This window comes from Nothoprocta perdicaria, unplaced genomic scaffold (assembly GCF_003342845.1).
Source record: "Nothoprocta perdicaria isolate Ctin4 unplaced genomic scaffold, notPer1 scaffold_97, whole genome shotgun sequence".
Classification (NCBI taxonomy): Eukaryota; Metazoa; Chordata; class Aves; order Tinamiformes; family Tinamidae; genus Nothoprocta; species Nothoprocta perdicaria.
Window position 1 is genome coordinate 510966 of NW_020456276.1, and position 24860 is coordinate 535825.

Genomic DNA, 24860 nt, shown 5'->3' on the forward strand with positions numbered 1-24860 from the left:
AAGGTTTTGTTTACTGCTAGTCCTAAAAGAATTGATTACTTCTTTATTCTTTCTTTTTGCCTTTATTGAATAATTCCTCCTTTCTAAACCAGTGCTAAGAAAAGCTTCATTGTTCTTTCCATTCTCACTGCAGAGCAGCAAGAGGACATTACGTGGGTGAGGGGAGCTGCAGAGTGACACAAGATTTCTTTCATTAAATGTTCTTGGGGAGGAGGACACTCCAGCTTCCCTYGCTGTGAGCTCATCTCAAGCTCTGTCACGTAATTAAACCTAAGCAGGAGATCGAGTTGACTCAAAGTGAAATCAGTGTTGTGCTTTCAAGTGTAGCCCAGCAAAAGCTGGGGCTTGTGAATACTCTTTCAGAACTTAAATTGCGCTTTGCAGTACCCTTATTTCTTCCAAATATCCCTCTGTTCCTCTACAGTTCAGCTGGCTCAACAGGTCAGAAGAGCAGAAGGATGAGTCACCTTCCTCTTGGCGCCTGGGTCTACGGAAGACTGGCAGCCACAACATGTTGAGTGAAGTGGCTGCTACACGTGAGGCCCAGAGAGATAAGAGTTCCTCTATCTATCGTTCTTCATCAAGTCCTCGGATATCTGCGTTATTAGACAACAAAGAAAAGGTTTGGCTTCTAGCAAACATGTTTTGGTGCATGTCGCTTGTGCTGTGTTTGCCTCAGAAGTTTAAGACTCTTTCYCTTTGAGTTGGTTATTGCCTTTTTGCACTAGTCGCAGCACTGCTGCCCATTTATAAATCATCCTTGAACAGTCCTTGTTAGAAGCCGATTTTATTTACTAACATGCTGTTCAGAATCTTTCTCAAATGGATATTTCAAAAACTCATGCTGTTAGACTTCTCCAAAAAATGCCTTAAACCTGTTGTTGGTTGARAGGAAAATGCTATCTTAACTGAAGAAACTGGAACAAAAATGTTGTTTTCACTGAATGCACTGAAAATATAACAGCTTTGCAGTTGAAATATTTCTTTTACTTCATCAGGATAAAGACACCAAGAGCTATCTTGCCACGATAGCCCCCAGAAGACTAAGTAGTACAAGCGATATAGAGGAAAAAGAAAACAGGTAAGACTGACTGAACTCGGCTTCTGTCCTGTAGGCTCTTCCTCCGGAATAACTTCTTTCCTCTTCGTGATTCATGGCTTTTTCCAGCAGTCCTAAACACACAGGTGCTCACAATATTTGAATCTGTCTCTGGCCTATAAAATGTTCTGATAAGTGGCCTACATTTAGATAAACCAAACAGCAGGCTGGGTTCTCTACCTCTATATCCTAGAGATATCTTCTCTGTCCAGTAAACTTGTTTTGTGCCTGTTTTTCCCTTTATATGTAAATTCCTGTTTTTTTCAGTTGGCACCTGCACTGGCACTTCTGCAATATGCTCAGTAGTTCTCTTCAGTCTGCTTGTTCACACATATTATACTGATTCATGCGAGTTTGTGAACTGTCTCGTATATGGAACTGCTTTGATTACAGAGACTATTTTTATAGTAATTCCATATAGTTGCCCTTGGACAGAACCAAAATATAAATGGCATAAAGGTCTCAAATATCTCAGGACATGGTGGAGGAGCTAATCCCTCCAAATAGATACTTCACAGTTTGTGCAAGAGCGAGGAAGACTCAGGCTTAGTCTCATTTCCAACCACTCCTACAGAAGTGTTAGAAAAGCACACATAGAAATGTCATTTTGAGCTGTAAGTATTGAGAAAAAGTCATCAGAGGAGAGGGCCCTGAGAGAGAATTTTAGCACAGTTTGACGTTYTTCACTGATCTTTTGCCGGAACCTCCCTGCTGTTTTCTTGCTTGATCTCAGCCAGACACTGTGATTTGGAATTTAGGAGACGATTTGTGTTTGAATGACTGATAAGCCCGAGTAGTTTTGGCAGTAGCTCGTACTGAGTGGCACATCCAAGTGACTGCAGATCAGTGTCCTTTGCTCTGTAAAATAGAGAATGGGAGGACCGGGCTGCGTGAACAGATGGTGGCCAGGCATCCCCTGCAGTACTTTTCCCCCCCGCAATTCCTTTCCTTACAAAACAGCATGATTACCACTTCATGGAGCCCCCAGGTGTTTGAAAGGGCATCAGAATCAATAGTGCAGTTGAAAAATGAAAAGTAATTACAAGCGAACAACCATTCTGTGAAATGGGCGAGTGTTGCGTACRCTCCGGGCTGGCTCTGCATCGCGTCCTTGGCTAGAGCAGAATATGTCATTTTGCCAATGTAGGAACTGGGAGAGAAATACCTAATTTCAGGTAACTATGATAAAGACGACTACTAATAATTTGTCTGTAAATTGTCAAGCAGTTTTAAATAGTCAGATAATTTACTTGTTTTTTGCTTCTGAACCTTGCAAAGGATATACCTTAACTGAGTCACTTTTACTTCTCTTGTTTGGATAACTTGGAGAGCAAAAAGTCCTTWCAGCTGCAATGATTGCCTATTTGTACAGTGCTGTGTGATGCAGGGTGGCAGACAAAATGTCAGATTGCGTTATTTAATATGCTTAAAATACTGTTAAAATATAATTAAAATACTGTTATGGGCAAACTAAACTTATATTCAAAGTTTTAAAAAAGGTCTTGCGCCTCCTCAGGCAAAACACTGAATCTTCTTACACTTCTAAACTGTATAGCTAGTAATCATAGAAACAAATGTTAAGACCTGTGAACAATAGTGCTCCTAAGTAGAGGAGAAGGTTTTGTGYTGTAAATACAGAGAGGGACTGTAGAGAAGCTAGAACCACACTGTGAAAGTTTTCCTAAGCCAGCCTTTTGCTCTCTGCTGCTTTAGAGAATCAGCTGTTAACCTGGTGCGAAGTGGCTCTTACACCCGGCAGCCCTGGAGGGATGAATCAAAGGGAAATGAAGCCCCCAATTCTAGTGCACCAGCCACCTATGTATCTACGTACTTGAAAAGGTATGGGCAACTCTGTTTTATATGGATTCCTAAGCAATCAGATCTGCTCTTCACCTGCCTTGCAAGCTTCATCCTTTTGCTTTCTGTATTCTGCGTCAGTGTAATAGCCTTGGGACCCTCTGTTGGGAACAGGAAACAAAAAAAATTAAGGTTTGCCTATGTTTGTCACACTAAATAGTCTTAAAACACCATCGGTTTTGTTGACCTGTAAATGATAGTACTGAATTTAAAAACTCCTGTTTATATAATTCACATGCAGAATGCTTTTCTCTAAACTTTATATTAGTATTATAGCTAGGTAATAAAAGGAAAATTGATCATATACAAAGACTAAACCAATTACACTGTGAAACCAGTGTTCAGAAGACAATTATTAAGAGATGAGTTGTAGCTTCTCAATAGTTTTGGTTTGTATTAGTGCATGTTTATGGRTTCAAAATTATTGTGAAAAAACAGTAGTGTTCGTGTGCATTACTAATGACATTTTTAATGACTCATGTCTGCAAGCAAATTCTTGTGGGAGTGAAAAAGTAACAGTTTTCTTCATAATGTATTTGAAACTGTAGAGATGACTTCTGATTACTGGTAGACTAGCCAAGAATCAGGAAGGGAATCCTGCACGTAACCTTTTAACTGGAAGTATCTTTTCCCTGTTTGGAGGGCAGAGGTTTCCTTTAAGCCCCAGCTAATGGCCACCTCTGAATGAGATGAAAATGAGATGAACAAGTGGCCTGCTTCTGGCTTGCTGTTGGAATAAGGCAAATTATATGTCACTGGGTTGTCATCTCCAGTGCAAGAAGGACAACCACTCCCATGCACAAGCACTGTACCATCGCCTCATCTTTAATTAGGGGATACCAAGACCCGTCACAACATCATGTATAAACAGGTCATGCTGCAAAGCCATTTGGTCTGTGCTTAATGAAAAGGCCAGAAATCCTTTTAATGTTTTAGATGGTGATTCACCAAATTCTAGATCCTGAACTATCTCACTGTCCACTAGACAAACAATTGTTTAAGTTATTCAGGAGGAGACACATATTTGGTTATATGCTGAGCAGATGCAGACACGTTTCCACAAAAGGTGAAACATATCTGCTTCAAGCACTGGATTTTATTCATGATCTGCTGATCCATTCCAGTGACTTCACATCTATCCTGGGGCCTGATGACAGGCCAGCCTCCGTAGCCTGCCTGTCTTGAGAGAGACAAGTCAGACAAGCAGCAGCTGAAAAACTTCTGCTTCTTGCAGCTGGCATGCCTTAATACTGCCTGTTCTGAGAGACAGTCCCGTCAGGAACATCACTAGCTGGAGAAATTCTACAATATTTCATGGTTTATTTCAACTAAATAAGAGCCAAATTTAGTATTATGATCCACATAGTTGTACTTCATTTCCTTGGTACAGAGAGTAATTAAGGTTTTGAGCAGCACTAACAGATTTCTTGGCAGAAAGGCTGCATTTTGGCCTTTTGTGGACCGTGTTGGATTGTGAGCTGTTACAGAGAACAGCTTTGTATGGTAGGGATCAAAAGTAGGCTGTGTTTAGGATCTCAGCAGTCTTTGCATTTTATGGACAAACAGTAAAATCTTAATCTTCCCATTATTCTCTAATAGTTTGCTACAGGAAACCACAGAGGAGTTAAACATAATCATATTGAACCTCTGTTTGTTTTCCTCAGCCTTGAGTGTCGGCCTCTAAGATGAGAAAGGGACCAGGCTGCCTTTTAAGAATAAGGGTTTTGTCACTTCYGTGTGTTTAATAAAACTCTAAATGCAAGTCAAAAAAACTAAAATCTCATCCTGAGAGAGGAGGAATTAAGGTGAATGTGACATACTCGGATACTACTGACAGCACTTTTTCTGTACATCTGCATTCCCTTTTACTTTAGCATTTAATTGATCTCCATAAAGACACGTGGTTAAATGCTGGAAGTGCTTTATGACCCCCAGATAAAGAGTGAGCAATGACCAACAGGTTTTATTATACGACATCATAAATGTCTTTTTTTACTGTAAGGAGGGCAAAACATCTTGCAGAAATATTGCAAGTGTTTGTCAGGTTTAGCTGAAGCACGTGCTGATGCTCTTTAATGATGCTAACTGTCGTTCCTGCTTTCTCTGTGCACATATCGCTAGGGAGAGATTTCATGGAGCCTGTTTTTGGCAGCCTCTTCTCCAATTTGGGGTATATTGGCCTTGGAACAGCTTATTCGCACGGAGCCATTTGGATGGGAAGTGGTTTAACAGACTGCATTAGTCTAGCATCCTTCCCTTGACATCATCTGCCATGAGATGCCTCACAGGAAGGGTTCACAGACCCCTAAGTGTCACCACCTTTTCATGCATTTAGCTATTTCATTTCCTTGCATTTGCAGGCACATAGTCTTGCTGTTTTTGTTCCACATAAAAACCATTGCAGGATGTCAGGGCAACAGTCCGTGCAGCCCAGACTCTGTTTCTGAAAGCAACCASTATTGACAGACAAGAAGCAAGAGTTAGGATAGTGTAAGAGTGGCTTTTTTCCCTGCTTGCAAACTCCTTGTTGCCAGCAATCAAAAGTTAGGAGCCCGGGTTACATGAGACCGTTGTTCTTAATAGCTGCCACCATGTCTAACTTCCATAAGCGAATTCGATTTTGATCTCTGCAGTATCCCATGGCAGTGTGTTCAAAAGCTTTGTGCAACCCTTTTCCTTTATTATTTTTTTTCCTATTTGGAGTGTGCATGTAAGCATGTGAAGGGGTTTGCATCCCGCCTGCCTTACTGGTTTATGGCAGTGAGTTTCAGAAGCTGGCTGCTTTCAGAATTACTCCATTTTAGCAATTGGAAATGTTGCTTTCCATCCCATCACCCACTCCCTGGTGTTTATGGTAGAGAATGTGTAACTGTGTGAGTGCTTTTCTAAAAAATGAATCTTATTTTTATTTTTTATTTCTGATGTCAAATTCTTTACCATAAATTCATAATCTTCCTTTTTAGAAGTTCATATGGACATGGATGTTAAGATTTATCCAACTAACCTTTTTTGGTGTAATTTTCTGGTCCTGTTAACAACAAAGGTGACCACTTGAGTAGAGGCATTAGAGTCCATCTCAGAGTGTGATTTCTCCCRTGCAAGGCAGCGGGGTGTGTAGCTGCATTCCTGCACAGGTGGCAGTGCTCTGGCTGCCTCCTTGTGAGCAGGAGTGTGAGCTGAATGTCCCAGCACAAGGTGGGTGTGCGCAGCAGTGGGCACACTGAGGAGCATCACCATGTTCTTGTCCTCTGTTCTCTCTTTTCCCTTCCTAAGTCCCTCCTATCTGTGTTCTTCCCAGTTCTGCTTCTGCTCTACTGTCTCCTCTTTTAACCACTGCCTCTCCCTTTTCCACCCATTAACTTTTCCCTTTTGAAAAAACAGTCCATCACAGGTCATTCAAGTCTTTCTAGATAACCTCCATATTCCTTCCTTGCTTCCTTCCTTCCTTCCTTAGTCTTTTGTCTCCTTTCCAGCCACCTCACACACCAACCTCTCCGCCTTAGTATCCTTCTTGGGTGCTGGAGGGCCGTCCACATCCACATTGACCCTGCTCTCCCACGGTTGCCCTCAGCCTTTCACCTGCTCCTTCTCTTGTTCAGCCCCCTCATGCATGTTCCACTAGTGTCATCTTCTCAGTTTGCTGGGCCCTGATTTCTTGCCCTCGTTTCTGCAACTTCACAGCTGCTTGTCCTGCAAAGCCACAGCAGCCACGTTCAGCTCCCTGTTCTCACCCTCTTCCCAGCACCTCTCCAAGGCTCGCCCTTCTGCTCCTGAGGGAAAAGCCAACAAGGGGAGGCAGTTATTCCCATTAGGATGTGCCCAGTCCTCCAGAGCCGGAGCTAGTTTTCTAGAGGAAGCCTTATTTGAGGCCTGGTGGGAGGATGTTACCTGCTGGCAGTAGCTCAGTTGTTCCTTTGTGACCTGGATATGGCAAAAAGCCATTGCAAGAAGAGCCCAAATATGAAAGATCTCCCTATGGAGGCCATCCGGGCTGCATCAGTCTCTGCTCTGGCTGTAGAGGGACCGGTTGCTTTTCCTGGGCTGGCTGATGCTCTTGGCATATGAAACTTGTTTGTAAATTGGGTGCCAGAGTGAACTGGCCTGGATCCTCCTCCAGACTGTCCTTGATAGGTGACCTGTCCCCTTCCAGTTTTCTTTCAGCCTCAAGCTGCTTTGACTCGTGCTCCAGGCCTGACTGCCAGTTCCAGTCTGTTTACTCCAGCTTTCCATACAGCTACCTTTCTTTGTCCCAGTCTGCTCTTCTTCTAGGTTAGCTTTTATTCTTGAATATTTTTTGGTCAGTTTTGGTAACGGTTTTGCAAATGCACAGATTTTGTGCCAAATGCCCCCCATAGAAAATCAGGGCCAATCATCTTGGCCAAAGCTCTAAGCCATTGAAAAGGTCTTAAAACCGGGAGTACTGGACATCCTTAAGAGGGGCTGCAGCCAGATCTGCTTTTGTCACTCTTTCCTTCCCTGCTTGAAGCAATTGCTCCTTGCTCGTTGCTCCTGCCCTTCTCCCGTGCGCAGGGCTGCAGTGTGTGCTGCTTTCAGGGCAGTAGGATTTTTCCCTTCCAGTCTTCACCGATCGACTCCCCTTCGCACCATTTATCCTCTCGCTGCAGCTCAGCTGGGCTCATCCAAAAGCTGTGCTCTGCATACGTTCCGCTAAGATAGAATATTCCCTCCCTTTCCAGCTGAGAGCCTGGCTGGGGTGATACTCTGTTGAATATGAACTGTGCTCTGAAGGACGTGATTTTGTGATGTTTTACAGTGCTTCCTTTGGTAGAAGTAGTGACCTCAACAGTCCCTACATTTCAACCAGTCGCAATACATCTCTAGCTACCTCACCCACTACCATTGGTTCATCTACCTCATTGGGCACCCAGTGGCAACCTGTCTCTTCCTGCCCCACATCTCTCGGTGCGAACACTACTGCATCAGCCCGCCAGTCTACCAGGTAACAGCTCAGCCCGGGCCAGGGCAAAGCAGCCTTTGGGTTGGAAGGTCAGAGTGCTGGAACGGATTGTGGGTTAGAAATGCACTTCCCTGCAAGAAGTTGGGGTAAGATGTTCCAGCGCTGGTTGGTGATGTTCCAGGTGATGTTCCAGGAGGGTGTGTACACTGGGAAGCAGTTAAAATCCTGTATGGGACCTTAGCTCCTTTGCTCTCCAGAGTGCTCAATTCTGCACTCTTCATACCCTAGTAGAGGCAGTCATTTATTCTGGCTGCTCCTGGGCATTCACTTAACCAGCTCTTGGAGCTCACTCCTCCTGCTTAATCACCAGTATAATTTTCTAATCATTTTTTCTGCTACAACCAGGGATGTCAAGATTATGAATTCTTCCTGCTTATTCTTCTACATTTTTTTTAACATTTTAATGTGTGCAGTTCCTTTCAAAACCAGACCTAGAGCCAGAAAAATGAACTGTCGGTGCTCTCTTGAGGTGTCTGCGCTCAGCTGGCAGTCGCGTTCACTTGCTTTGCTTCCCATTATGTCTTCTCTATTTCAGAGCCCCTTTCAGGCAACAAACTGATTCTGCTGTAGAGAAAAATACAGAGGGCATCTCTGCTAGCACCCCCCTAGGTGTAATCACAAATCGTGCTGTACTCGGCTCTGCCAATGGTATTGCCAATGCCGGTGCTGTCTCAACTGCAGGAAAGGACTTCTCAGCTGAGGAAGCCAGGGAGCGCAGAAGGTTAGTGAGAAGAGAGCCCGTTGCTCCTGTGTGGCAGATGTCACGTGTTGGGTATGTTGCTGGGTATGTAAGAACTGTTTCTTAGGTGCGATACGGAGCTACAGTCTGCTGCCCTCGCTGCTGCTTAAAGTTTTGGACCGAGTCATCACTGGATTGTAGGAGAAATTTCATTTCATAATTTTCTACTTGACTTTTCAGCGTGTTTCAGCCTTTTGCTTCAATCTTAACTGCTAATCTCAATCCTGAAAGCCTCTATGTAGGGAGGCACAGCACAGTAGCCGCTTGTGGTAGATTTGGTAACATGAATCCCATCTTGACATGAGTGTTGGACCAAGACACCTGCAGAAAAAAAATCCCTCTGATTCTTCTCAACTGAGTTTACATATGCCCAGGTGAAGACATCTTTACTGCACAAGTCCCCTAGCTCCCTCTGTGTTTAAGGGTGAAGCCAAAACATTTTCTAGGTTCATTCATGAACAACATCTCATGATGTGTTTGAGGTRCTACTGATGCATGATACAGGAGGAGATGAGCTGTGCTCCAGCAGCATATATTTGCCATTGACTATAGGGGAAAACTAGTGYAGAGGTTAGTCTGCTGTATACAACCAAGGCTGTTCCAGCAGTAGCAGCATTTTCATGCTGAATCTAGCTGGTCATAACATTTTCTTACCACATTTATTTTAAGACTGGAAAAATACAGAACTTGGAAAGCTGGTGCCGCCGTTGAAGGAAGTTTACCTTSTGCATTTAAGTACAGAATATSGTAGAATCATAGAATGCTTAAGGTTGGAAGGGACCTCAGAGATCACCTAGTSCAACCCCCTGCACACGCAGGGTCACCTAGAGCACGGGGCACAGRGCTGCGTCCAARCGGATTTTAAAGATCTCCAAAGAAGGAGACTCCATAACCTCTCTGCGCAGCCTGTTCCAGGGCTCRGTCACCCTCACTGTCAAGAAGTGTTTCCTTAAGTTCCTGTGGAACTTCCAGTGCTTCAGTTTGTGGCCGTTTCCTCTAGTCCTATCGCTGTCCATCACTGAAAAGAAGCCGGCCCCCTCCTCCTCACTGCCTCCCTTGAGGTATTTCTAGACATTGATCAGGTCCCCCCTCAGCCTCCTCTTCTCCAGGCTGAACAGGCCCAGCTCCCTCAGCCTTTGCTCATAGGGCAGATGTTCCAGGCCCCTGATCATCCTGGTAGCCCTGCGCTGGACTCTCTCCAGCAGCTCCACATCCCTCTTGTCCTTGGCAGCCCTGAACTGGACACAATCTCCAGATGTGGCCTCCCCAGGGCTGTGTAGAGGGGCACGATCACCTCCCTCGACCTGCTGGAGAYGCTCTTCTTAATGCACCCCAGGATCCCGTTGGCCTTCTTGGCCACCAGGGCACACTGCTGCCTCATGGTCATCTTGTCATCCACCACGACGCCCAGGTCCCTCTCTGCGGGGCTGCTCTCCAGCAGGTCAACCCCTAATCTGTCCTGGTGTCCAGGGTTATTCCTCCTCAAGTGCAGCACCCTGCACTTGCCTTTGTTGAACTTCATGAGATTTCTCAYCGCCCAGTTGTCCAGTGTATCCAGGTCCCTCTTAATGGCAGCACGGCCCTCGGGGCTATCAGCTATTCCTCCCAGAATATCATGATCCATGTTTTATCTTGCAAATAAGTTAACTTCTGCAAGATCTGTTTCTTTTGATGCCATTGATTAAAGTAAATGGTAAGAAATACAATGCAAGGATGGTTTGTGTGTTTTAATCATCAGCCAGTTAATGAAGTGTTTTAATTAGTTTCTTCCAAACTAAAACAAGCTCTCCTTAAATTGCCAAACTGTGWGAGTGAGAATAGGACATGAAAAGTAAAAATAGAAATTATCAGCTTAGAAGGATAAAGTGGCAGAGCTGCAAAGAGCTAGGTGGTCTTGCAGCCAGTCCCCCAGCCTCTCAGATGGAGGGAGGGCGCTCTTGCTGTGGGCTCCTCTTGGCTTTAACTGCAGCAGATGTAAGAAAGAGGGCCAGCCTGCTGTTTGAAAACACCCAAAGCTTTAAGATTTTGAGGTGCTGTAGGTAGTGCTTTGAAGATATTATAAGCTCTCTGGGTGAACCGTATTCCTCATTTCTTTGTGCAGGGAAATAATTCGAAAGAGCTACTCCAGAGCATCCGCTTTGCCCAGCAGGATTCTTATGTCTAAAATTAGGAGTACTGCTGCATGTTCCTGCTGTTTGCTCAGGTCGGCTGGGTTRGTTTTCTTTGCAGTTGAATCAAGATCAGCTCCCTAAGGAGACTCCTGCTGCAGAGCGAGGTTGTGCACAAGAGGACAGGGTGCGTGTTGGGCATTCAGCTCACACCCCAGCTCCTTGCACAATAGTCTCTCCAGTTTGGCAAGCCCAGAATAAAGTTGCAGAAGCTTTAGATTCTTCCCAGGAAATGTGGGCTCTGCAAAACCCACCAGACTCTTGGCCCAGTGTCTAGACAGGGAGCTTGACTGTGAAAGTCCTTGTAAATGCCAAAAAGAGCATCTATTAATATTACTGTGTCGGCATTTATTACTGAATCAGTTTCTATAAATAATATAGGAGATCTGTTTAAGTCTCCTGCATTTTTTATCAGCGAACCATCACTTTGCAGTGATGCAAAGAGAAACACCAGAAAAGTTCCTCCCACCTTTAACTGTTGCTTTGAAACTACCAAGGGAGGAAGAAAACACAGCAAGGATGCCTCGTGCTTGCGGGCAGAGGAAGCCGTATTCACGAGGGAGGGATGTTCTAACCACAGGATATACCCAACAGGTAGCAGCTTGCAAGTTATCAACTAGGAAGTGTGGCCTTAGAGAAACAAGAGGGGCAACCTAAATGGGAAAAGGTTATTTTGGAAGCAGGCCCGTTTGGGGAGGGAGGTGGGGAGAAAGAAAATGGCAAACAGTTGTCGGGAAAGCGCTGTATGGATTTCAGTTCCCAGCGGCAGCTGTTGCGGTAGCATTTGGTCTGCTTCAGTGTTTCCAAAGCCCCATCTCTCTCTTAGCAACAAAAACATAAACAAGCTTATCATCTAATATTAGATCCCAGTGATATCTCCTAACTTGCGGCCTTAAATTGTCCAGCTGAAGCCAAAAGGTTAAAGCAGAGAACTCGCCGCTGGGGCCGGGGAGGAACAAGCAGCAGGATGGTCGGGAGCTGGTTCGGGCCGCGCTGGCTCGCGCGGTTCTTCCCTGTTGTTTCACTCGCTGCTTGCTGGCTCGCTAAATTGATCAGCAAACGCTTCAGGATTTGCAAACTACTGGGAATCACGTCCCAGGGTCCTAAAGAGAGGAGAAAGAAAMAGGGGGGAAAATAAGGCAGCCCTGGGGAGATTGGTTTGGAGGAGTTTAATGCGAGTTAAGGCGGACGGAGCAGCGCGAGGCGTTGCTGGCGGCAGGGCCGCGTCTCGCGCGTCGAGCTGGCGCCTGCCCGGCCTGTCTGCAGGTGCCCGGCTTAACTGACCGCGGCTGCCGCTCGCCCGTGCTGGGGTAGCGAGTGTGCCAGCTTCTAGAGCCAGTGGTTTTGCCCGATGATTTCTTCTTTTTCCTGTGGGAATGATTGGAGCCAAAGTTTGGCCGCTCCGATGATCTCCTGCCAGCGTCAACTTGTCTTGCATTTTGGATGAAATTATCTAAGCAGCGCCGCGTCCCCCAGCAGTGAACGAGGAGCTAATGGGGAACGAGGAGCACATTGGGGCTGTGCGGGTGGTATCCCACGCAGATCCCCTTCTTCCTGGCACAAAACTGACCTTGTCCTAATTTCCACCAGGCTTCCGGGCCGTCCTCTTGGCCGCGCCGGGTTAAACCCTTGGCCGCGGGGACAGCGGCCTCTAGTGCCGCCCCGTGATGGTCGGCGGAGTCGCGTCTCCCCACGGGAGCCCCTCGAAGCCGCTGCTCCTCTCTTGGGTGCAGGATTCCTCCTGGGGGGCTGCCCGTCTGCAGAGACAGCTTTGGCTCCCAGGAGCGTTGGTCCCCTGCACACGGAGGTGGCTCTTCAGGAGATCTCGCCAAGCTGGGATGCGCCGTGTTGACCCGCTTGGCTGATGTTGCTGTGAGACACTTAGCACCGAAAGGATGGGCTCAGTTTTGGGGCTACTCTGAAGCTTTTGATGTCCCCACTGTGGTTCCCAGGGCAGATTGCGAGGCCAGCCCACAATTCACAGCCTGTAGTTGGCTGTCGGGTGGGCAGGTCGGGCCTCTGCCAGGGACTTTGGAGCGTGTCTGGGACAGGTCTTAAGTCTGTGCATGCTCAGGAGTGTGAACATTTGGAAAAGCCACCCGTGAACTGAAAAATGTGCCTTGTTTTTGTAAGAATTAGGAGTTCAGTTTGTCCCTCCCTCTCTTCTCCAGGCAGTTTGTTTGTCTAATTGCATTTTGCMATTGTATTTTTCTTTCCTGTTCATCAGGAAGCTTCTATCAGGATAGTAATGCTCGGAGATCGGGAGGGCTGTTCATTAGAGACAGGAAATATGTCCGTCTTGCTCATTTTTTAACGTGCTCTTTGACCAGTTCTGCAGAGAAATCAAGAATAAGAGCTAATTGGGCTTGTTTCTTAAGGAGTGTTGGGRCTGATGGCTCTTCTCTGCCCATCGTCTTGCTCTCAAGAGTTTGCCCAGTGATTTTTTTTCCAGGTATACAAAATTCACTGACACGCTAGAGAAACATCTAGCAAATATTGTCTCTCTTCTGCGTCATTACCAAGAGATTTCCGAAGACCTGGCTGCTAATGATACTAGCGTGTAGATTAGGCTTTCTAATTTTATATTAATAACTGAATCCTCCTCCACTCGTAGTCTTGGATGAACAATTTTGGCAAGTCCTTTTACCTCGTGATTCTTGTCCTGTCCAAATGCAGAGCATGACTCCTCTGTGGTGAGCGCAGGTGCCTGGTGGGTCTGTTAACTCTTCTCTGACAGCAGATGCAAAGCTCTGCTCTCCCTAGGAGTTAAACYACGGGGTTTGCCTGCCAGGGCCGTTTAAATTTCACTTTGGAGGAACTCATGGAAAAAAGCATGAGTGTTTTCTCATTGCCACCTTGATTGACTTTCTGAAGTTGATGTCTCCCCAATGCATCTCATTGGGTGACTCTAGACCGGAGTGGTCCAGGTCTCCTGGGGAAAGACCCTGGGGACCAAAGCGGTGGGGGCTGCTGGTGCAAGCTTGGGAAGGGGGAATTTTCCTCCCTAYGGACAACAAGAAGTTAAAAGGCCCTTCGCTCGCAGAGAGGCGCGGGGTCATCTGGCACCTGCTGCCAAAAGCCGTTATCGGCCCCACTCTTGCAGTTAATCTCTTTTTGATAAAGGCGCCTTCTTTTAGAAGAGGCTGCTGGCACACATGACGTGGGAGGGCAGGAATTCTGGCCGGCCGTTGGGATTTGCCATGTTGGGAAGAGCCGAGGTGGCTCGTGCCGCCGCAGAAACCGGGCTGCCCTGTTTTGCTTTGGAGAAAGGCCGGGGTGTGGGATGGGGCGAGCGCTGCCCTGCGGCCCCGGCAGGCGGGTGCGGGCCGCGGGCTCAGCTGCTCCGGCCCCACGGGACGCGACGGGGCCGATCCCTTGGCATCCGCTCCGGACGCAGAAGCTGGGGCTGTAGGGTGGCCCGTCAGGACACAGTGGCCTCCAGGAATGATCCTTCGGGAATGGTCAAGCAAAGCAAGCGGCAACCACTTGAGCTACGCAGTTTAAAGCATCCGCAGCTGGGCAGCAGGGCACGAGCAGAAGGTAAAATCACCTTTCCCCATCCCTGTCTCTCTGCAAAATTTGTTTTTTTATCTTTACTTATCACAGCCACCAACGTATTTCTGTGTTTTATTRCTGTGTCTAGTAGCACCTTGGTCTAATTGCAAGTTCTGCAGCCAGGATTTCACTCACATCTCTGCATTGTGCTGCAAACGTTCAGGGTATGGGGGCTTAACTTGGGGTTTACATCATTTCCCATGTCCAAAAATGGCCATAAGAAGCTATAATATGTAGTACAAATATTTGAGAAAGTACTGCAGCAGAGTAGAGCTGAGAACGAATTTAACACAAATCATGAATTCTGCTGAGTTCTTTGCTCCCCAGCACTGACATGTGGAGGTTACAGGTGGAGAAGAAAATGAAGCCACGTAGGGATTTCCGTAGGAGAAGTTTTTGAGCAAACTGAAGCAATCTCTTCCSCCTTTGAACAGCAGGAAGCAGAGCCTCTGGCACATGATAAGAAATTGCAATCTTAGCTCAGTTGGAAATGGGAGCCTGTTATACATTATTAATATTCCGTGTTGTTTTCGGTAAGTCAGCTGGGGGGCTGCTCCGTGATTATATTSCTTGAAACTTTTCCGACGTTTGCTGCATAGAGTCTTCCACGAGGTGGCAGTCGGAGGCTTCTTAGCCCTATCTGCCAAGCGAGCATTTTTCCTGCRGGTTTTGGTGCACAAAGGGGAACCCTTTTTAGCAAGTCCAAGTGGCTTCTCGGACTTGCGCTCACTTGGAAATGAGAAATTCTGGGGGAAGCAGGACGTGGAGCTTGTCCTTTGCTCTGTTCCTCAGCCGGCAGGAGCTGGCGAGTTGGCAGACTGCCTCTCATCCCTCTCTGCTTCATGCAGCAATTTTATTTATTTATTTATTTATTTTAGCAAAGATTCAGCCTCTGGAGACTGCAGAGCGGAGCGCGTGTCGATGCAGCGCTAGGCTGTTGACACGGTGCCTCTTGACGCATGGTGTCCTCTGCCGAGCTGAAACCTCTTGGAAAATCTTCCAGCCTGGAACTAAATATAATATTTAGTTGGAATAACTGGAATAACTAAACGTATTCAATAAGTAACTGGAAGCTCAGCGCAGAAACGGTGTTGCCGGCTTCCTCTGTTCTGCTTTCTGTTCCCTTGAGTTTGCAGATCTGCTTGTTTTTCTCCTGCCTTCCCATTTGTCCCAGGGATTAAAGCCCTGTTCATTTTTGCGTTGCAGTAGTCCGGGCTGCAGGCAGATTTGCACTGGGCTGACCGGTGTGGAGCCCAGCTCYGCTCCCTGAAGAGCCTGTGGGCAGCTTCAATGTGAGCAGATGGGAAAGCACACACGAAACCAAAGCATTTAGAGTGGTGTGTTGTGCACTTTCCTTAGAGCATCAGCTGCCATACGTGTAATTCCCACCCACTGTAGGGAGGACATCAAAGCCTAAGTTTTGAGGGGGGATAAAGGGCACTTGTTGTTTTGATTAACAAGTGACAAAGATCACAAGCCTATTAATCCCTGGGAATCAGCACCTGAATGCGCCAGGCAAAGCAAAGCTCTCACAAACAGAGAATTTCRTCTTGTGCTTGTTAACCTGCTAATAACGCTGTAAATAGACCCTGGAAATTCAAACATCTGTGACTTGAGAATCCAGCATCCAGGCTGAAGCAYGACGATGGTTCTCAGTGGCCAGAACTAATTTGAGAGAAAAGTGATGGCCTGAAAACGGACACACGCCAGCAAGCCCTTTGCAGCCAAGTGAGGAGTGCTCGAAGAGCCCCATCCCAAAATCTTGTTCTCCTTTTGTCCCCCGCTTATTCAATTGCAGGTCAGTGTCTGGCTGTCTCTGCCCTGATCCCCAGCTCAGACACTTGCAGGGTCTGACGTGCCGGGCCTCTAAGTGCAGTCTTGGACTGCAGACTGTTAAGAAGACCTGTACTAGGCAGTAACCTTGCTTTTACATGGGATCTGCTTGYAACAGCTGAGGAGGACAGAGTTTTGTCTTAAGTTTCACAGCTTGAATGGTCTAGATAAAAAGCTTTGTAGCCAGCTGGCTCCTTGCTTTGTGGTAGTTAGCACCGTTACCAACCCRAAGCAGGAGGATTTGGGAAATGCCTGCAGTGTTGGGATGGCGCTCGGATGCTCTCCCAGGCAGCTGTTGGGGGAAGCTGGGCAGCTGCTGGGGCCGGCGGGTCCCTGGAAGCGCGAGCTCCCCGGCATCGCGCTGCGCCTGTGGCACACGCCCCTATCCAGAACCGCTGCACGGGGTGCTCGGATCCGTGCTCGGAACCGCTCAGCAGGCAGAGGGGAGGCTGCTCTTGGAGCTGCRTTACCCGAGGCTCCTGCATGCTCCCTCTTCGTGTTCATCTCTGGAGCATTAACAGGGGACTGTGATTTCTTTTTCTGYATCATTTACTTTACAGGAGAAAGGGGGGTCCTCCGAGCTTCTCCAGTAAACAGGCTTGCTCTTATATTCTTGGTTTCCCAGCTTGTGTTTGCGCGCTTGCTGTTGCCCTGTTTTGCATCTCCCCTTGGATGAATATTACYGCTCCTTTTGGCCAGAGATGGTGATCAGCATTTGGGATCTGCGTTTCTGTGCTGCACTGACCTGATTAAAAGAGTTAACAGAGCAAATAGGTGGTTTCTGGAAGGCAGGAGCCRGATTCATCATTCAGTTCCCAACTTTTCTAGCTAATGCACCAAGGACAAGCTCATTGCTCTCTYGTGGCAACACACTCTGCCCTATTGGGAACTATAAACTTCTGCAGTGGTTTTGCTGACTCTCACATACACATTTCCAACAATTTATATTCTTGCAACCAAAGGTCTGGGAAAAGCTGATCTGCCCTGTGTGCTTTGCGCTTAGCAAGGAGGCTGCTTGTTGCAAGAGATGCAGCCCATGAGACCATTTCTTTAAAGATGTGCAGGGATCGAGTGCTGTTTGCTGCCTGACTTCTTAGAGTGACGTAGATGCACTTCAGTAAGCAATCTCTTCCCTTGAAAATGCAACTGAAAAATTTGCAGTCTGTTTCCAGGCTGTTTCATACCTTGTTTGCTGTCTCTCCTCTGCAATTTGCTGCCATCCGTGATTTTTTTCCCCTCCTTCAGCAGCCCTCCTCTTTCTGTCCTAGCAGCTCGACCAGCCTTCCTTGGGTCTGCATCGGACCTGCCGTCTCGCTTTGGTGTGTTTGCTTGCTCCCTCCTATTTAGCACCCTACTGTGTTTTAATATTCAGCTTGTAAGCAAAGTGAAGCATCAGCCAAAACTGTAAAATCTGTCTGTATCCCCCCTAAAAAGAAGAAACCCTTTGACAAGTCAAGCAAAAATGTGCCTGGATTGCTAGCAGGTGGGGTGTTTGCTGTCTGAATATGAAGTGTTTACAGCACAGTCACTGTCTTGTATTAACAGCAAAAGGCTGTGGCTGCTTTTTCTGAGAAACCAGCTATGTCACGATGCAGTGGCACTGCTGGTTTGGATCAGAAAATTCAGTTATTTCATACTCATAGAGCGGCCTTGGGTAGACGCCAGGCGGTGGCGAATTGCATAAACAGAAGCCAAAAGTTGGCAATCGATGAGGACTGCAGCATGCCTGGAGCCAGTCTGACTTGGAGGATGCACTCGCCTTGAAGATTTAGGTCATTGCTACAGGTTGGGTGCCTAAGATTGCTAATAACGTTTGAAAATATGCCTATCTTTTAGTTTAAAAAAGAAAAAAAAATGAAAAGGAGAAAGAAGCCTGTGAGGATGAGGAGATGCACAGTGMTTTTCTCTGTGCTGCATCTGTGCATGCTCCATCCGTACACTCGCCTTCGTGCATGCAAAGCTGTAGGGAGACTGAGACAAGGGAAATCCTGCAGACTTGCTGTGCTCCTGCAAAGCTGCTGCTTCTGACCCCACCACCAAGCCCTTCTTCTGCCTCAAAAGTCAGACYTGGGCTGCTGTGTTTAGTAGCTGATCTGAACCCCAGGCAAGGACCGTTGTGATGATCCTTCCTCCTCTCATTCCCCTTTGCAGTGGTAGCTTCATGCCACTATATTCTCCTTGCTGAATCCTGCAACCATCCAAACTACTGGACTTGCAAATRCAGTTGATTCAAAGCTGCTGCTTTGACCAACCACCTAACTACAAATTTAGTTATTTTATGTCTTTGAGGTTCTTYGTATTGTTTTGTTTTCTACTACAACTCTGAAGTTAATTGGCAGTATATTTTGCAAACGCGCTCTTCCTGTAGGAGGCTTATTGCTTATGGATGCTGTGCAAATCACAGCTATTCTGCATGTGTTGAAAGCTGTAGAAAATGTTTATTGTTTCTTTTATGTGCGATTACCGGGTAGCCCATATGCACTGTACCAAGGGGAGCAAAGAGGACCGCTTGTCTGCAGAGTTAGGAGTTGCTTTCACTCGTCAAACAGCAGCTTTTTCATTCATGAAAYAGCAAATTCTTGGGAGGCAATCATCTCTCTGCATTTTAAATGATTCCGGTGCTGGCATATCCATCACAGCTAGTGTTCCTGTCTGGATAATCAATGGAAAGAAATGAGCTCCTCCACCATGCACCCGCAGGATCTGTGCTGGAGGCTCCCTCTGAAGGTGACRAATTGCGCCCTGCAAGTGCAGCTCAGTGAGTCTGGCCAGCTCTGATGTAGACATCTCCATCGTAGCCAGCACCTAGGGGCATGATTCATCTGCCCTGCAATTAGAAGTCTGCAGTGCAGGCATCTCCATCCGGGCTAATCCTTCATGCTCTCCTTATACCCTCTGGAKATCTGGGGACTGCAGTCCGGGAAGTCGAGGCCGGGATTTGTCTGACCGAATATACCCAAGCATTTCAGTTGGGGAAAGTCTCGGGGTGCTCTGCTGAACAAAGAACAAATTAAGCATATTCCTTGATAGGTTTTTCTCCTGTCGCTTGGCTAATTACTCGTTGAGTATCAAAGACCTGGATAGATTCCATTATCCCACAACAGTRATAAACCTCTAAGACTATTTATTTTCAGACACTCTTGATCATGTATTGTGAGACAGTGCTAACAATCCATGCCCATTAACAAGACTGAAGAGTCCAATGTAATTAATCCTACCTCCGATGGAAGCCACTCCAGCAGTTGRAAATCAGACTTACTGCTCTGTGGTCTATCCCTGCTGGAGAACTGTCTAAAAATTGTGGTTTATTTYCTATTTTCAACTCTGCCAGCACCACAGCCACTTCAGTTGAAGTTACTGCTGCAGTTAAACATTTCACGTCAGAGCTTCAGGATCTTGGGGGAAATAGAAACGAGTCCTGAATTGTTACTGGTGGCTTTGTTGACTTGTCCTAAAATGACATCTGCTGAAACTTCACGTTGMCACTGCTCTTCTACCTTGTCCCCCRTKAAGATAAATTTTCACTTAGGAATGTCTCTAACTTCCTTATATTCTGAATGTCAGTGTAGAGAGTTCAGTTTATATRTTCTTATACAGATAATTCCTTTTGAAACCATAGATTTGAAGAAACTTACTGGTGTTTACTCCATATTTCAACTATCTGGTTTTTTTGTTGTTGTTTTGGTTTGGGTTTTTTTTTTTTTTGCATTAAGGGACGCCATTTTCTCCAGTGTAGTTGGAGTTCATTTCTTTCATTTTAATGTGTTCCTTAATTCTTTTAAAGGTATTTTGCCTTTGTGGGATGCCTGTAGTTTGGCTGATTTCTGTAATAACTGATTTCTCATTGATGAGGACCACATATTGCAGGACTATGATCATGAATGTAATGGCAGGAAGGAGGGTGGGAGAAAGATGCCCGTGCAGGATTTTTGTTCTTGCAATCTTAATAAGAATGAGAATAAAATTTTGCATTTTAAAATGATGCAAAAAGACATGGAATGGCACAAACAATACACAAAATGGTTACTCTTATCATAACTGAACATATGCAACACTAAAGTGTTTATTTGGAGACTATTGGGAGAACGTAATTTGAACATTTGGGTATCTCTTACTCATAGGGAAATTGTCCCAAAACAGAAGAAAAAAGTAGTCTTGGTAGATGAAGCTAAAATGATCTTGTGCATATGAAAGAGAAGAGCATTTCTGTTCTAGAGCTTATAGAAACAAGAAGGCAGAGCATTTCTTTTGCTTTAACCTATTCTGTTCTTCATTTTAATTTTTTTAATTAGGTCATATCTGACTCCGGTRCGGGATGAGGAAGCAGAGTCCCTGAGGAAGGCACGATCCAGACAGGCCCGACAGACTCGCAGGTCTACACAGGTAAAGGGAAGGAATTCCTCGTGTCCTCCTGCAGGACAGAGGCAACGTTTCCTTGGCTTTATGTAGTACAAAGTTAGAGCTACCTCTAATTCTGAATGAGAACAATTGGTTAGCAGATTGTCAACTCTCTAGATTGCCTGTCCCAGAAACTAGCTTTCTCCATGTGTTCAGTGTTTTCCCATTGTATCAAAAGGCTGAAAACATTCTTAAATGATTCAATCTACTGCTTAGGATAAGGAAATTTTCTACCATTAAAATGTTGCAGAGAATCTGSCAAAATTCTGGCACAGTTATCAAGATAATCCTCCAGGTATACGTGGGTTAGAGTTCTAAGTTGTCATTTCTGCAGTTTATTGGCCCTTGAGTTTGCAGTTTGATCATGTATATTTGGGCTGAATTGACCCAGTGGCTGTGTAAGTACACTGAGAAGGRTGTTAAAGTCACCCGAATCTTTTTCTTTGTGTTAACCTGAAGTTGAGGACCTGGAAGACTAGAAATCTACTTGCACACAGGAGAAATGTCTCCCTCTCCCCTTCTCTCTAGGGTGTGACACTTACAGACCTTCAGGAAGCCGAGCGAACCTTCAGCCGGTCTCGGGCAGAACGGCAAGCTCAGGAGCAGCAAAGTGAGAAGGTGGAGAGCACGGAGCCCGCTGAGGACAGCAGGGAGAGACAGGAGACCCGGCCCCGGTGGAGCAGAAGTGCCGATGAGGAGGTGATGCTGGCCTTCCCATTGTCTCACACTTAATGAAGTCACTGAGGATAACAGGAGTTCCTTAGGGATCCCTTTTTATTTTAGGTGGACAGGGCACCGACTTCCTRCAAAGGGATTAGTGCAGGAGTGCAGCAATCCACATGAGGGATGTGGACATGTAGGTCTTACAGGTCAGCTAGTCCTTTGGTCTCCACTGAGAATATCACCGTTTCATCTCTTGGCAGAAAATGAAACTTAAATCATAGATAATTCTATTAAATAAGAAGTTTGTCGTGTGAATTCATCCTTGTTGTACAGACTGGGATGAAGCTTTATGTTAACATTTTCCACTCATATTTACTGGAAAGCCRGAGAGGCCAGTGTTCTCCCTTGCCACCACTCTTTTTTATATTCTTTTAAACTCTAAATCATTTGTTTCTATGAGATAACTTGTTTGTCCTGATGGTGGTGATAGCAACAAACAGACTGAAAACACACTAATGATGGGCAGGTGCTCTCACTTTGTGCTTACACCATGGTTTTTGTTTGTACCCCACTCTGATGGACTGGGCTGATCTAGCAGATGCAGGTCATCAGCAACAGTGGAGAAAACAAAACAGTCTAAAAGATTTTTGTTCAGTATCCAGTTACCTGCAATCCCACATCCTCTAATTCCTCTGTCTTCTGTTAACATTTGGTCGTGGCTGTTTGTTTATAGACTGTGTATCGGCGATTAAGGTGCCCAGGACAGACAGACAAACCTACCACACCTGTATCTCCCTCCACATCAGCACCTCTCCTTTATACAAGCTCTTACCTGACTCGAACAAACAAGTATCTGGATCTCGACTCTGTAAATCCAGCAGACTTCAGAAGTGCAGCCGCAGAAATGGAGAAGAATGGTATGTATCCAGCAGAATGAAGCACAATCTGAGAGTGCCCAGTCAGGGATTTTTGTGCATTTCAGAGCTTTCAGTACATACAGACACAATTAACATTATTATGGGGGGAGCAGCATGAAATATTACTTGTTTAGATGGAGTTCTTAACCTAACCACCAACCCAGAGCACAGCACAGACTATTCCATATAATAGAGGTAAACAGATGTTTTCCTTTTTGTGTGAAGTACTGAGGTAGTAGTCTAGGGAGCGTTTAGATCCTAGCGTTGGAGGGAGTGATTCTACTAGTATAGCCTGTCTTAGTATAAAGCTAAGCTGGGATGGTTTGCGGAGAGCTGACATGTAGGGTAATCTCTCTGTGGCTCTGATAAAGGAAAACATATTGGTAGCTAGATGTAATGGGGCACTGGGATTCCATTTCATTTAATAACAGTAGTGTAGCACAACACAACCCAAGTGACCTTGATTGGTTTGAAAAGAACCCAGGTACGTTAGCAAAAGCACAGATGTCAATCACTGAAACCAAAGCAGTCTTTCTTTGCTTGACTAGAGTGTGAAGATCAAGATTTAGACGACAAATCTCCAAACAAACAGTCCATCCGAGAGAGGCGGCGGCCCAAAGAGAGGCGAAGAGGCACTGGTATCATTTTCTCAACAAAAGATGTGAGTTTTAATTTCTTAAAGGGGAGAAACTCATTCTGTTATACTTGAGGTGAATTTCCTTCCACTTGTAAGATTGAGATTTTTTTCCAAGAGTCATTTGATTTTTGTCTTACACWGCTGGAAAGGGAAGGGCTATCAGACTAGCACTGCCAACAGAATCACTTCCCCATTTGACCCATGTAAAGTCAAAACAGAGGGAGGCCCAATTTTGGACCACAAATCAGTACAATTCTTGCAGAATTCTGGAATAGCCCAGAKAGGAGAATAGAGATTAGAAGTCTCAGCTTCTTTGAAAGAAAGAGGTCATGAGCCACTGGAAGTATTTTCAAACTCCTCTTGAGCCCAGATCTGGCTGCCCGTTAGCCCGCCTTGCAAAAGAGAAGACAATGAAGAATAAAACAAGCATGTGGTTCCCCTGTGTAGCATCAGAGAACACACACAGCATATAATGTGAAGAGCTGTTTGTCTCATAGTCACTTCTCTTAGTCCTGGTTTCAAGGGGATTTTCTCCAGTCTGAGGGAAGAAAGGCAGTCCTTCAAACCTTGATGAGTGAAGCAGGTAGGAGACTAGATCATCTTTTCAGCAGGGGAATAAATACTATGAAATCATGGTTAAGAAGTCTGCAGCAATTCTAGTCCAGCTGTGGACATCTGGGCTTCCTTCTGCCCCTCAGAGGTGGAGGCTTCCTGCACGATGCTATGAAAACACTCAGTAGTTTATCTGTAGATATGTTGAATCTTTGGAATTACGATTTGGACAAGGCTCTGCTGGAAATGTCAGAACTCCCAGCAAAAGACTTGTTTCAAAAACACCCACTTTTTCATTATTTTCAAATGATTCCTGATTTTTACACATGAGCACCCGATGTGATTTCTTGCTTATTTTCATGTTTCCTTAGTTAAATGTTTTACAGCTTTGGCATTTGTCTTCTCCATTGGTGCACTCTGAGCAGAACTCACTCTAGGTATCTTTCCTAAAGACTGGCCTCAAGCACCTATCTACAAAGAGTCTCTCGTGGGTGCTTTATTGGGACCTCTCTCAGATCATAGGAGCGTGGTATTTCGCTGTGATAAAAATGTTGCTAATCCCAAGCCTGCCTACTTATATTGAGGTTTTGTTTTGGTTTGTTTTCTTGCTAGGATGATGATGAAGTTGATGGAAACGAGGAAGTGAAGGAAACACGGGTAAGTGACAACGTATGTCTGAATACGAGGTACTTTGCTGCCTTGAATGGTATCGGCAAGAGGTCTTCTGTGGCTTCACTTTTCTTCATAAAAATGGTTCAAGCTCTAATCAGACTCTATTCTGAGTGCAGACCAGGAGGTAGTTCTGAGTAGCAGATTGCTTATTGAGTTTTATTCTTGAAAACAAACAGACAAAAAAAACCACATAATACAGACTGGCCTAAGCTCAGAAGTTTGCTCTTTATGAACCACACCGACAGCTCTCAAACCCGAAGGGGCTGGGGCAGGAGCAGGGGTGGCCACGTTACTGAGAGGGCTGTCACAAGCTGCCATGTCTGCGAGCGTGGCCRTGACCTTGTCCTGCAGGATTACTCTGACACGGTTATTTTGGACTGTATGTTTTGAATTTCCAAAATCTCTTCTCTTGTCGCCTCCTGGATTTGTTTCCTTTTGGGAAATAGTCTTGCCAAGCAAGGCAGCAGAGCTCATTCTGTTTCCCTGTTATTGCAGTAGTCCCATTATCCTTCCATTCCTTGCTTGGTAGCAATTATTAAGTCCTTTCAAACTGACGTGGTTTCTTTTGTTTTTGTCTTTGTGCAAAGCTTGACAGCATGACTTTGACAATGGATTTAAGCTAAGTTCCCAAACTGTTAAAGGAATATGTGCAAGACCTGGGATAAAGAGCARTCTTAAGGTTGCGTAGGGAATCAGCACGCTGCGGGATGGTTGATCTTGGATGGAAAATGCTCAGTAGCCTTTTTGGGTACTCTGTCATGCTTGAGAGGGATCGAAGCATTATTTTACTGA

The 24860-nt window shown here is 45.7% G+C and overlaps 1 protein-coding gene across 4 annotated transcripts in view; it reads left to right on the forward strand.

Annotated features, from left to right (window-relative positions):
* PPP1R12B (protein phosphatase 1 regulatory subunit 12B) overlaps positions 1–24860 on the forward strand; it is a 101039-nt gene that overhangs the window by 39168 nt on the left and 37011 nt on the right. For 2 of the 4 annotated variants that reach the window (XM_026053121.1, XM_026053120.1), the window contains exons 10-19: positions 425–622; positions 999–1081; positions 2813–2938; positions 7731–7916; positions 8470–8655; positions 20522–20612; positions 21156–21326; positions 22024–22207; positions 22756–22868; positions 24009–24053. In XM_026053121.1, the coding sequence (XP_025908906.1) occupies positions 425–622; positions 999–1081; positions 2813–2938; positions 7731–7916; positions 8470–8655; positions 20522–20612; positions 21156–21326; positions 22024–22207; positions 22756–22868; positions 24009–24053 (1383 nt within the window). The remainder of the gene's footprint in view (positions 1–424; positions 623–998; positions 1082–2812; positions 2939–7730; positions 7917–8469; positions 8656–20521; positions 20613–21155; positions 21327–22023; positions 22208–22755; positions 22869–24008; positions 24054–24860) is intronic. The other 2 variants (XM_026053124.1, XM_026053122.1) reach the window with 1 other exon arrangement.